General features: G+C 35.7%; 1 protein-coding gene across 1 annotated transcript; it reads right to left on the reverse strand.

Annotated features, from left to right (window-relative positions):
• Nucleotides 1-1,026: 1,026 nt before the first annotated feature.
• LOC142524072 (TOM1-like protein 9) lies at nucleotides 1,027-7,987 on the reverse strand. The gene is made up of 10 exons (XM_075627806.1): nucleotides 7,618-7,987; nucleotides 7,334-7,412; nucleotides 6,062-6,160; nucleotides 5,864-5,977; nucleotides 5,589-5,749; nucleotides 3,937-4,018; nucleotides 3,645-3,730; nucleotides 2,667-2,858; nucleotides 2,132-2,544; nucleotides 1,027-1,806 (listed from the first exon to the last, which is right to left on the reverse strand). The coding sequence occupies exons 1-10, from the start codon at nucleotides 7,716-7,718 to the stop codon at nucleotides 1,208-1,210; spliced, it is 1,926 nt and encodes a 641-aa protein (XP_075483921.1). The 5' UTR covers nucleotides 7,719-7,987; the 3' UTR covers nucleotides 1,027-1,207.
• Nucleotides 7,988-14,592: the final 6,605 nt, after the last annotated feature.

The raw sequence follows: 14,592 nt of genomic DNA on the forward strand, positions 1-14,592 counted from the left end.
ATTGTACAAGCCCTGATATATCTTTTGCTGCAAATTTATTGGCAAGATTTAGCTCATATCCAACAAATAGATATTGGAACCGAATTAAACATATATTTCGTTATCTACGAGGAACGACATAATTGAGACTTTTGCATTCAAAAGATATCAATCAAAGTATAATTGGTTATGCTGATGCTGGGTACTTATCTGATCCAGACAAGGTACGTTAGCAAACCAGATATGTATTTACTAGTGGAGGCACTGCAATTTCTTGGCGTTCACAGAAACAATCACTCGTAACAATTACATCAAATCACGTCGAGATTATTTCACTACATGAAGCAAGTCGTGAATTTGTGTGACTAAAATCAAGGACCAAACATATCCAAATCTCATGTGGATTATCATTCGACAAGAAGCATATGACACTATATGAAGATAATGCTGCATGTGTTGCTCAAATGAAAGAAGGATGCATAAAAAACGCTAGAACTAAACATATTCCCCCTAAGTTCTTCGCATTCACCCAAGAGCTTGAGAATAATAAAGATATTGATATTCGTCACATTCAGTCAAATGAAAACTAATAAGATCTCTTCACAAATTCACTTCCTACGACTATATTCAGAAAGCATATATATAATATTGGGATGAGCAATTTACGAAATTTGTGAAGAATCATTCGTGTTAACATGAGAGAGAGTTTACATGACTGCACTCTTTTTCCCTTACTATGATTTTTATCCCAATGTATTTTTTCTAGTAAGATTTTTTAACTAATCTGTATAAAAACACGTGATGAAGACAATCATTGTATCATGATCATCACAAAGGGGAATGTTGAAAATAAGAGTTGTAAATATTGAAAATTAGTGTGTGATAATATATGTAATGATGTATTTATTTTTGGATTATTTTCAAAAAACATTTATAAATAAGTCTCTCAATTTGTAAAAAAAAATTACAATTGAGTTGAATTTTTTTTATAAAAATGTGTACTTTAACATATTTTATAAGTTTGAGATAATGAACAATAATTTGAAATAACGTAAAAATGTTTCTTATTTACGTGGGAGTCATTTTTTCAACATGAAAATATAATCATAACATATGTGCAAAGATCACAAACAAGAAATCAAACATCTGGTACCTAGAGAAAGTAGGCAAGCGAAAAGAAAACTGGTAACGATACAAACTAGACACGATGTTTATCACACTCCTTGCTCTAACTGGCATGGTTTTTTCCCGTTTTGAATTTAGAAATATCAACAAGGTCTCCAAATAGCTTGTCCTCTGGCTTGGACGGCTTCATGGACGACACATATGAGGAATTGGAAACCATATTAGAAGAATTCCTCGTGGAGCTATGGTCCCTCGATGATATGGAGATGTTTTGATCAAGAAATTGTGTGTTCTGTCGTTCACCTTGGCCATAACCATAGCTATAGCCATAGCCAGCTGTTTGGTACCCGTACGCCTGTTGAGGATACGTATAAACCATTGGAACAGATTGTGTTGGCTGAGGAAACATACCCATAGCCTGTGGGTTTTGAAAAGGTTGTGAATACAACCCAGCAGTCATTTGGTTGCTCTGCAGAACTTGGTTGTTTACAAGGGCATGATGGCCACTGGAGATTGGTTGAGTGTATGTGCTGAATGGTTGGTTATTTGCCAAAGGTTGCGATCCTTGAAGATATGTACCACTGGGGGGTGGTAGGGAATATGCAACTTGCATTTGTTGAGTGGGGTGGCTTATGGGTAGTTGAGTGTTATCCAGTTGAGCTTCCCATGGTGGAGGAGGAAGCGCACCACCATCTTGAGCACCTATGATTTGAAAAATTAGGGATACATCAGACATTGATTCTAATGAGTCATCACTTTGAGCTCTAGAGTAGAACAAGACTACAAAATTCTATAAATCAAGCAATGACCTGATTCAGGATGAGAAAGGAGAAACCATCAGAAGAACATATTTATGAAGAAAGTAGAAGGGCCAAATCTTCCCAAGAATCACACATGGGACAAAAGTAAATGAAGTTTGTTTCCAATTCATTAATTAATTAGGCTTTTTTTTATGTTTTTTCTTTTCTGGTTTTCTACAGGGTTTTTTTATTAGATATTAAATAAATAAGAAAGATCAAAGAAGTACCGTATACTTGTGAAGGTGGCTGCTGTTGTTGGGTCATCTGACCATTCCACGTAGAAGAAGAGCCCTGAGGGTAAAGTGGCTGTCCATATTGGGGTAATCCAGGGCCAGACACACTTCCATTTGAGTGTAACAAAGGCTGCGGAATTTGTACATTTTGCGGAAATTGAGGTGATGATGAATATCCTTGTCCAATGGTGTTGGAAGATTGATTGTTAGTGTTTGGTGAAAACATGTCAACAAGAGCAAGAGCATTCTGCTGAGATGTAACAGGGCTCGCTGGCTGAGGTTCTGCCACAGGCACAAGGGCCAGTGTGTCTCCACTCAGAAGATCTATAATAGGAGCAGCCTTTGTTGGCGTTGCTAATTGAGCATTAGTTTCTGGAGGTGCTGGTTTGATAGTACCTGATGTGGATCTGCAAAATACATTCACTTCACGGCTAGGAAGTATTTTCACATTGGGTCACTTTTCTAAACATGCAAAAATGATGGGGGCACTTAATAAATTTCATACTGCAGTGGCAGAAACAAAATTTACCCGTTTTCTGATTGTTTGGCAATACTAGTGTCAATAAGAGGAGCATCAACTTTTACCAAGGCTTTAGTTGGCTCGGGTTTTGGGTAATCTGATTGACCAGAGATGGCTCCAGAGGACATTGACTCGTGCTTAGCCAAAACATGTTGCAAGTCATCATTCAGCGCCAGTCCTTGGCATAACAGTGATTCATCCCTATGTCAGAACACGTTAAAAGACTGCTTTAAATTCCAACTTATTCTGACCAAGTATAATTACAATGTCTCAGTGATATTAGATTGATTTATGATGAATTCTAGTTTATATTATATCAATATTGTGATCAGATTCTCAAAAACCACACAATTAGCAGAGAACAGGGGAGCAACAAAGGTAAAATATTGTGATCAGATTCCAAAAACCACACAAATAGAACAGAACAGGGGAGCAACAAAGGTAAAATTTCACCCATGAAACCTGTCAAATGAAATTATAAATCACAGAACCTAACTTAACGGAGAACCTATATAAAAGTTAAGAAGTGGGCAATCTCCATTCTGTTACTCAACCAGAAGAATTTTCCCTTCAAACTGCACTCAGTGTCTTCAAACACTTGAATCTATCAGTACAAGAAGCAATTCTTATACCAGAAGGTTCACGACAAATATCAGCATTTTAGATTCGCAAAAATCCACCAAGATCTAAGTGATTCGTTGTGGCATGTCCAGCTATTACAACATTCAATTTGTACTGGGTTGCTGTCAGAATATGCAGACCACTTGGAAAGAAATAAATGAGAAAAAACTGAAATATCACGATGTGCCTTCCTTGGTCAACAATCATAGGACATTTGATCAACTAAGATGCATCTTTCTTAGTTTTTTTTATTAATGTTAAGATAATATGGAAGGTAAACATTTAAAAAGACATAAGGATAAACACCGACGACAATTACATTAAACAAATACTATTAGCACAAGTCGAAGTGAAACAAGTCCTTACGAAGTTGAGTTAACTAGGTGTACCACTCTTTGCTTATAAGTACGGCACTGCGCCACCAGATCAACAATAACATCGCGCCTGAGTTCCTGCAACCAAAAAAATAACTTCTGAGCAAAAACTTGATGGGGAAAGCTTATTAAATCAGAGTAAAATAAGTAAATTATTTTCAAGTTCCACCATAGCCAATCAGATAAATTATTCCAACTTTCCATGCTGCTTCACATAATTATGCAAGAATAGAGGATCCACAAGAACTACAATGTTGCTCAAACATATGTCAGCGCAAAATTACCTCTTTATCACCAGGATTTAAGGCATTCAGCATTTCCAAGAGGACATCCATGACACCTCGAGCATTTTGAAGTTCTGTCAAGCTGAAAAAAATCTTCCATCAAAACCAAACAGCAATGTAACTACCAAAGGAGCACTGGAGACTCAAATCAGAAGGTAAGGCAAGTAAAGGTATAAAGGAATAGCTAATGTAGTTCATTATTTGACACTTGCAAAACAAGAAGAACGAAATATGGTTCCTATGAAAGAGGAACAAGATGAAACTTAAAACATGACTCCATAGAATTGCATGTCTCACAGCTAGAGTTCTAAAAGTAATGGAAGAGATAGGGTCAGACGTTTAATGCTATCAGCTCTGAGACATATAGAGGAAGGTGGTGGTGTCAACCAAAGTGCAAGTCGCTAACCTTTAGCCATAGATCACCTAACTTTCTGAAAAAATTTCTGTAGACAAGATATGAAGAAAAAGTGTGCAACTCATCTGGAGTAATGATTTATAAACCAGAGTAAGAGACACCATTAAAATCTGCGTTCGCATAATTATTCAAGCACTGACAAGGTGTCTACAGGCTGGATTTCCAAGCCAGAAGTTCCAAAAATTAAGTAATACACAAAAACCCAAATAAAAGATTAATCATAACTCCAAATATCCAAGGTTCTAAACTTCATTAGGCGATAGTCGAGCGCCAGACCAGCGACTAGAGCCTAGGCCGCCTAGGCGAGGACTAAGTGCTGCTAGGCGAATTCCACGGTATCAAGAGACTTGTAATGGTTCTTAGAATAAATTTCAGTCCAAACTTTGCTAAAATCCAATTGAGACCTAGATCATTCCTCCAACTTCTTTTGCTAAAGGCGCTTATTCTGCTTAAGGCGGATCAGGATGCAATGCAAAAGATATCAAAATAAAGAAAAAAATTATCTTTAAGGTCTGATTCAATTTTCTTATGTGTGTAGAGTAAGCAGACAAAAAAGATGTGAGTGGTGTGTTAGGGCAAGTGCAACCCAACATATAATGGTTTAAGGTTAGCGACTCGCACTTTGGTTGATACCACCACCTTCCTCTATATGTCTCAAAGCTGATAGCATTAAACGTCTCTGACCCTATCTCTTCCATTACTTTTAGAACTCAAGCTGTGAGACATGCAATTCTGCGAAGTCATGTTTTAAGTTTCATCTAGTTCCTCTTTCATAGGAACCATATTTCGTTCTTCTTGTTTTGCGAGTCGCTAACCTTAATCTCAAAAAAATTAAAAGCAGAAACCTATAATTTTTTCTTATGTCATGTTATGGTATAATTGGGCTTTTTGGGTTTAAAAATTAAAAGCATTCCCAAAAAAACTCTAAATGCCTAGGAGCGCTTAGGCTTCCTTAACGCCAAGGCTGGCCGCCTAGCACCTTTTCGGTGCGGTCGGGCGGCGCCTAGCACCTCTTAGCCTGAACTTTAAAACACTGCAAATATCCATGATTCAGCATATTCTTTGTATAATGTGAAGTGCAAAAAGAGGAAAATTTTAAGAAACGATCAATTTGAAGTAAATTATGTATGGTAATAAACATCAATTCTTTGAAAAATATGCCTCCACAACTTCAATGAAACAGGGAAATGTAAAGTTATTCAAGACAAATTAGGAAAGTTTTACTGTGTTAATGTACCTCAATGTTGGAAATTCAGCTTCTGCAGAAGATTCAGCCGCATCCGGTCTAGAATCAGGATTACGAAGATTTTGTGGATAAGATGTTAATGGCTGTGTTTGTGCTGGTGTAAAAATAGGTACTGAACTCTCGGATTTCTGAGGGAAAACTGCCCCAAGTCGCTGATAAATAAGCAATAAAATATGGAAAGGTTAGGATAAACACAACCATAGTATTACATAAAAAAACAAAAAACAATGGAGGGAACAAGACAGGATGATCCAGGCAAGACATACTAATAAATCCTGGTATGCCACAAAGTATTGAGGATATCTAGCCCTTGACCCTCCAAAAGCTTCTTGCCACGTATCTATCAAAATTAAAATCTTCTCTTTTACATGAAAGTCCGGCTGCACAACAAAATGGATGTCTAAAAATAAAGGAAAAGATCAAGAGAAAACGCTGAATAGCAACAACATATGTGACCATGTTACCTTCTTTTTAACAATTTTCACCATTTCACGAGGTAAATCTTTATCAGCAACATGCATATGCACAATATCCCCGCAATTCTTCACAATGGTCTCCAATAGCTAGAAAACAAAATATAAGCCAAAGTGTCACACTTGCTTCCAAATTAAGCACATGCCATATTATGTTTTTGTTCCTATGCTGGCCACCGATAGCCCACAGTGCCACAAACGTGACCACAGAGCCACGGTTGTACATTCCTTGCTTTCTAATTCTTGTTCATCCATGTTCAGACTCACACATGCTTGCGTTCTGAATGTCGTGTTCTAGACAGTGGAAGTAGATGTGTTGCACACCACGGAACTGACGGTAAAGGTCATAGGTCCATGATAGTTGTTCAGTTAAGCAGACACGACCCATATGAACGTACATAAAACAGTGGTTTGAACAGTGGTTTTTGCATGTACCTCGTACTAGGCACTGAGGTTGCCACTAGTCCATCGTTGCATTCTAAATTTGGATTTTAGACACGGAACTCATGCATCTTGGGTGTAGCTGAACATGGGAAGGCTAGAAAGCACGTTATGGACCAGGGCCATTTAAGGCCCATGAATTCATCCTAATTTTTACAAAAAAATAAACACAAATATGGCAATGGATGGGGTAAGGACCGGCCACAATTTCAGGAGATTTTTCTAATTTTTTCAAAAAATAACTTTAAAGATGATGTAATGTCTTGATAATTGTCATTTCAAAGTTTTTCACCACAGATATTAGATAGCATAGGTTGGAAGAAAACTCTCCATTTTCTTTGTTACTTTCCACTTTCAAAACATCTCGTATCAACGTCTCATTGCTGCTTCTTGATCCTTGCAACGAGCTTCAAGTTTATGTACGTTATAATCAATGTTTGGAAACTCATCTATGAAACTATCCCAGTTATGGCTTCCCAAGCTCGTGTGAAGTTTTGTAAATGGATCAAACTAATTTGGTAAAGATATGGCTTCATTACCATGTCTAATATTTTCGTCTCCTCGAGCTTCCAACAAGATTTTAAAGGTTAATCTGAGGAGTATTTGTTGGTAACATATGTAATGAAGTTTGCTAAATTTTGGGAAGTTTTGGTAAAAGCTAAGGTTTTTGTGTCTAACCTTTGACCTTGTGAGGATGTTTTAAAACCTCTTGTTGAACGAGTATAAACACCCAGAAAGTATCAAATGAAAAGAAAATAAATCTCGTGGGCAAATATCGAAGACTAAGGCAAAAAATTGTTAGGGAAGGAAATTCAAGCTTACTGTTAAAGCAAGAAGCTGGACTTTTGGATTTCTGCTGCCAAGACGTTTCTTTATACCTCTTACAACATCTTTTGCTTGTCTGATAAAAAAGAAGACCATCATAAGTTCACAAAACCAGTGATATTTTGAAAGAGAGGAATCTACGGCAAGTACAAAAAGTGCCATCATTCAGCATGAAGAAAACAAACAAGCTGATAAACTTCTGCATTCATGTCATGGGCAACTGCGGTAAAAAGACGGAAAATCAAGTAATCCAAGCTAAAAATAGAATTGAAATAACTTACACAGGATCGTGATTGCAGATGTCGCAGATCTCGATATTCATTGCCCAATCAGGACCGATTAGCATATTGCTGGTAGCTCTTTCCACCATCAAATTCACCATGATTTCCCCTTTTTTACCTCCACAAACTCTAGCGAAATATCAATCGGACTTGGAACCTCCCACAGAGAAATCTACAGAAATCCCCTCCAAACTTTCCTCTACAGATTTCAGCAAGTTTTCATAGGCGGAGAAAAACGGATTGACGGCGCGGAAGTGGGAGCGCCGCCGTTTATTTTTGGCAGTGGCTTTGACAATTCTCGGTCCCTATGGTAGAATATGTATTGTACCCTTTTTTTCTTTTCTTTTCTTCCGTTTCTTTTTATGGTTCTTAACCAATCTGTGTCTGCACTGTTGACCAATCATTTTTGAATAATCTCAATCTTATTCCTTTTGAAATATATTATGGATAAATTTGGAAAAAAAATCCTCATTTCAATTTTCAACATAAAATTTACACCATATGATATAAATCTTGGTTTGAACTCCCAACTTTGACAAAGTTATCAAAAATAATTTTGATGTTATAATCGATAAATGATATCACAGTCGAAGTAAAATTATTTCAAACATATAATGATATTATTACTGTGTGATTAAATATCTGAGGAGGAGATTTTTATCAAAATTATGGATCAGAATATATGTTCGAGATTAAATATTTACATGACTTATTTCAATACTTTGAAATATTTACAAAAAGATCTAACCAATGTTATACATCAAGAGCAAAGAGGAACACATCAGAGACATAAGGTACACTTATAATTCAAATTGATTGGTTCGTAGAAACAGTAACTGATTTCTCTAAACTCTCGGGAGATCTTAGAGAGATCCAAAAGATGGTACAAAAATATGACAATCAGTTATACTATGTATCACATACAATTGAGGAAATACTTGAAAAATAGGAAGAAATTCTTGGAATATTAAATGATATTTAAACAAGAATCCAAACTCTAGAACAACAAACAAGTTCTATTAAAAAGACATCGGAAGGAAGGTTATTACCATATTTTGGTATTGAACCCTTATTACACCAAAGACGGAAGATCAATGTAATGTCAAAATCTTTAACCGACAAAGAAAAAATAACCAATCTGATTAAAATTTTCTAAGAAAAGAAGTTAAGCCGATGACAACTATAAAAAGGATTGGTCTAGAAGATCTTCAAGACCTAGTAGAATATTTACGAATCTCAAAGTCGTAGTTTTGAAGATGAATACAACAGGGGGTGAACCTCCCTCAATAACTTAGTCATCTTCTCATTAACCACCAAGGGTAAGTATACGATCTTATAATACAAATTTGAGAGTACCACAAACAGATTTTCAAGTAGGTGAAGAAGCACGCATAGCGGAAATAAGGTCAAGAAATCAAATTCTCTTGCACCAAACACCATATGAGAAGTCTGTTTTAGAAGCAATACATCCTTATGGGGTTATGCATAAACTTGATTTACTGGATTTCAAAAAACAGAGAAGATCTCATAGATGATTGTATATCAGTTTTGAGAATCTCAGCTGGCACACTTGATCTCAACAAATAAAGATTCATTAAACTTTTAGAAATGATTATAATGAGATCAGTTAAAATCTCTTGGGACATGAATTTAGTGGAAACCAAAGAGTCAGTTCTAGCGGGAGAATCTCTTAGTCAGATAATTGGGAGAATGTCTACCATATTTAAATCACAATTCATAGGAGTAGACTATTTTAACAGTCAAGACACAGAAAAGATAAATAAATACACTCAAGCTCTTTATAGTCTTGAATTACATGACATCTGTTGTCACGCCCCGAAACCGAGACGTGTCCATCGACATTGTTTAACAATTAAAAATTAAGTAAAAACAACAAGCCACGTAGTACATCAAATAGCCAAAAGCCAGTCTATTACATAAATCAATAAGTGTCTTTACAATGCGATTAACACGAAATGCGGAAGCGTAAAACACGATAAAACAAAAAAAAAGACCGAATGACAAGACTTGTCTTGAATTGGATTAGCTTCATCACCTTCCCCAAAAATATTCTTGTTCTTTATTTTCGATTTTTTCCTCGTTCTTATCTGGGGTAGGAATGTAAGGGGTGAGTATTTGGGAAATACTCAGTAAATGGGGGTCGATCAGGCATAACAAATATCAAGGTTGTAATTATACGAATACGTTATCATAATTTCAATCATAAGCATGTTGAATCGAATACAAACAAGATACAAACATAGCACTGAAAATCATCTTATTTCTATGGTTTACTGATCAGTCCCCTATATATTACTCCTCTAAGGGGCGAGACCAAAAGAACGATTATTATATCCCACCGCATTAGGACCTTAAAAAAAACATATCAAATGTCGGAATTTCCTTGCCATTTCTAGTTCGAATCATTACAGTGCATTTCAAATATTTCAAACATGCTTTCAAATATTATAATAATATAAACAATAAATTTTCAAGGACTTTCATAACAAATAGAAACGAATATATATCATGCCGATCGAATTTCAAGAAACATAAATAATTTATTTTTAAGCAAATGTGGACATACTTATGAAGAACAAGTATGTTGATATATATATCGAATAATACACTTATGAAATGCAAGTGTATGTAAAAGTAAATCAAAAACACACTTACTTGAAAGATTGTTCCAAAATCTTGGAATGAACAAGTTGGAGTTTGACACCGAAAAATCAGTCACTTTGCAAAAAATTTTGCGCCTAATTGAACCGTTGGATCGATCTGAATTTTGGATGTGTTGGTCCAAACACGTGTATGTATATTCTGAGTAGTGGATATTGGATTTGAAAGTCTAAAACAATGAGAAAAACTTTATGAATTGGAGTAGAATTTTTGGTACGCGAAAATTGTAACTTTTGGAGAGAACTTTTGATGTTGTTTTGGTGTGATTTCACTCATTGTTTTGCCACTATTTATAGGCACCAATGTGACTTTAGAACCTCCCCCCCCCTCCATATCAAAGGTTGCATGGTTTATGGCATGTAATAACCAATGTGACTTTAGGCATTCCCCCTCCACGTCAAATGTTGCATGGTTTATGGCATGTAATAACCAATGTTACTTTAGGCCTCCCCCTCCATGCCAAAGGTTGCATGTAATTTATTCTCCTCCATGACATAATTCATCTTCAATGCAAAACTAAAATCAACTTGGTACTTTGTCTCTTTGTATAGTAAAATTTTGGGTCTTCACATCTGTTTAGTGGATGAATATATTATCTTATTCACTAAATATAGATAGAACTCAGTGGCCGAAGAAAATATAGATGCGATTTTTCTTCACCAAAATACCAAGTCCCTAGAGAGAAATGCTAATTAGGGAATATGTCCTTGGAAAATCATATACTTAGGCACGAATGACCTCTTTTCCCAAAGAAAAACTGGCAGAATAATCTCACATGACAGCTTTACAAAATAATTACAAACGATTAAGGGATATTAATAAATATACTCTTTTATGTTGTAAAGAAAATGATCTTCCAGCAATTATCAGAAGTAAGTCATAAAGACAAAAAATGAAGAGCTTTAGATCTCATCCTTATACCAGAAGGGGAAGTAGTTCCTGAAAGCCAAGAATAGTATGGTTTAGACGGAAATCCAGATCTTACAAATTTGGGAAAAGAAGTGAAACATTGAGAAGTAGGATGTCATTCCAAGCATCAAACTCATTTCGAATTACGAGACGAACACCAACAAAAAAAACTTTTAGAAGAGCTCAATAGTTAAAGTTTTAAAGATTGTAATTGTTGAAAATGTGAAGCAAAAGGTCATAATCGACCAATTGTCCAAGCCTAATGTATATATATTATATATTTATACATGATAATATGTTAAATTATTTGTTTTCAAAATATGATGCCACGTATATGACTTCAACTTTGCCTTTGAAACTTCCTGGAATTGGAATCTTAAATCATGTAAATAAATTTTAGGACATAATGACTATGATAATCAAGATTAGAGCTAATAAGTAGCTACTGATGGTTTAATATATCTAATTGTTCCTTGTGAATTTTAGATAAATTTGGGAAATAATAATGATATTATTATGCCTAAAGAATTTAATAAAGTTACACTTTGATTCTACATATAAAAATATTTATTTGTTTGAAATATATTATTCCAATCATGCTATGCTAACTTGAATGGTTCAAGAGTTATAACTTTTTAAGTTAAAAGAGTGATTCTTATAGAAAATATAAATTCTCTATTTAATGAAATAAACTACGAATTATGGTATAAATAAATGCTTTTGTGACACTCTTGTCGAGTTCTCGTGATTTACATGCTCGATCTATACCTCAAGTAATTTGAAAAGAAAAGATATGTTATTACTGGATAATATACATGATGTAATTGTAGTGTTTGATATTTGTTGAACGTGGATTATATGACATTTATTTGTCTATGTGGATTAATTTCTGACATTGTATAAACATCAATGCGTGAAAATAAAAACATATTTTACACATACATATTTTTTGTATATATGTAGCATTGATGTATGACACAACATTGCATTACATGTTGAGCCTTGATTCTATTGATGACCATTTTGATATCGCGTGTATGATCAAGGTGATTGTTGGGATGATATGGAGTTGCGACTAGCTCGAGAGATGTTGTAGGCCAATAAGGTGTAGTATGTCCATAATCCCCGGCGAGCTGACCGGCACACGGTAGTAGACTGGCGAAGGAGTGGTTACTACGGCAGTGTAGCCGAGCCTTGCCTGTTGCTCGAGCTGTTGTTGAGCTGCATTTACTGATCGTGCAGTTATCGTTATTCCATTTACCCATGCATGTGTGTTTACGTGATCATGCATTCCATCCACATATCATGCATTACGTAACATGATGTTTTTATTTGGTTTTATCATACTGGCTCTCGGGGCGGTTACTGTTTTGTGTGTGGATGGTAATCAGGTAATCATGGCATTAATAGTTCTACTTACTGAGGAAGGCAGTGAGACATCTACTCATATGATTATGTACGTAATGGGATTCGTATGATGGTTGAAAAAATTAAATATGAGTTTCCTGGACTTCTAGTAGAAGAGAGTACGGAGTTGCTGCGGCGTCCATTCTAGTGAGGGTGACTTGGAGTTTACACTTCCCTCTGTACCCTATGTGACGCCATGCATATATATATACTCGTCACCTTTTGTTATTAAATCTTGACGAGATAAATCATTATGTTTAATTGTAATACAATATTTTGATGTAATGTAAACTTTAACTTATATTAATAATTATATAATGGGTACCATGCCATAAATATAATGACAAATTTTCGTTTTATTTGATATTTCAGTAATTATTCACTAATATTGCATGATTATTACTAGTGAATGTCGAGAGCGCTACAATATTAATGAATTGTTTGAATAAATTTGGGGATATGGCAGGCTTAAGGGTGAACTTGTTGAAATCTAATATCTACATGGCAGGTGTGAGTGACTCAATTAGACTGGATATCTTGGATATAACAAGTTTCACAATGGGACACCTACAATTCCGATATCTTGGTATTCCTGTAGCATCCAGAAAATTGTGAACCCCGGATGATAACTTTCTTGTTGATACTATTGCTATGAATATTAATGCATGGTCGAGACATTCACTGTCATATGCTGGAAACATTGAGTTAATTCGATATGTTCTTCAAGGTGTGGAGTTTTTTTTGGTTGTCGGTCCTCTCTTTTCCATCGAATATTATAGATGATATATACACCCTATGTTGGAAGTTTGTTTGGCCGGCAAAACACCCTCCCATATCACGGGGTATGTTGTGCAAACCAAAAGAGGATGGTGGGAGGGGTCTCAAGAACTTATCGGTGTGAAATAATACATTGATTGCAAAAACCTTAAGGAAAATTCAAATGAAAAAAGACAGTTTGCGGATTAAGTTGATTAGTCACACACATAATCATTATGAAAGTGTTTGGTTTTGGAGTTGGCACAAAGAACAATCCCCATTGGTTAAACAATTGCTTCGGGCCAAAGATGACATGGTAATGTGGCAGGTGACCATTGAGAGTGCAATTAATAGCCTAGAAACTTGGTGGGAAGAAGAAAAGGTCTGTGACATGCGTACGATTTCTTTGTGAACAAGGTTGGAAAATGGTCGTGGAAACTTGTGCTTTGGAAACCTTGCATTATTCCAAAGAATAGGTTTGTTCTTTGGCTGTTGGCATATGGGAAATTACTCACTCGGGATCAACAGAATTATGTTATTGACAATACTTATGTGCTTTGTAAAGCGGCCAAGGAAACATCATATCATTTGTTCTTTCAATGCAACATGTTAGAGTATTTGGAACTCTGTGCGTGAATGGTTGGGTATGCACAAGAACACGTGCTTAGTTATTGCAGTGCTCAGGGCTTTCAGAGGAGTATATAGTGGTGGATTCAAGCTAGCAAAAATGAGAGTTGCATCATTCGCAGCATGTTTGTTCATGTGTCGAATATGAGAAACAGAGCTTTGTTTGAAGACGAATCACCAGATATTGCAGATACTAATATGAAGATCAAAGTACTTACATTATGTTATAGTTCTTGCAATTACATATTTGTTTGATTTCATATTTCTTGATTGATATTCGAATCACGCTGGATTCTGGGGTATGCCCCATAACTGTATAGAGTCCCGTGTATGCCATGTGTATATGTGCTGGATTATTGTGCAATCTGGATTAGGTCTGTCTGCTAGAGGTTTCACTCTCTACCCCATCTAGCGTTCCTTATGATGTTCCTGTGTGAATGTATAATTTTTGTTGTGTTGACTTGCTCCTACTGTCCTGACATGAGCCATCTGACCATGGGAAGGCAGACTAGCCCTCTGGTCTTGATCTCATTTTAATGGAAGTGTGGATCTGCGCTGTTATTTTAAAGATTTTCAACCTACTGCCACTTAGAT

Source organism: Primulina tabacum, chromosome 14, assembly GCF_025594145.1.
Source record: "Primulina tabacum isolate GXHZ01 chromosome 14, ASM2559414v2, whole genome shotgun sequence".
In the NCBI taxonomy this organism is placed as follows: Eukaryota; Viridiplantae; Streptophyta; class Magnoliopsida; order Lamiales; family Gesneriaceae; genus Primulina; species Primulina tabacum.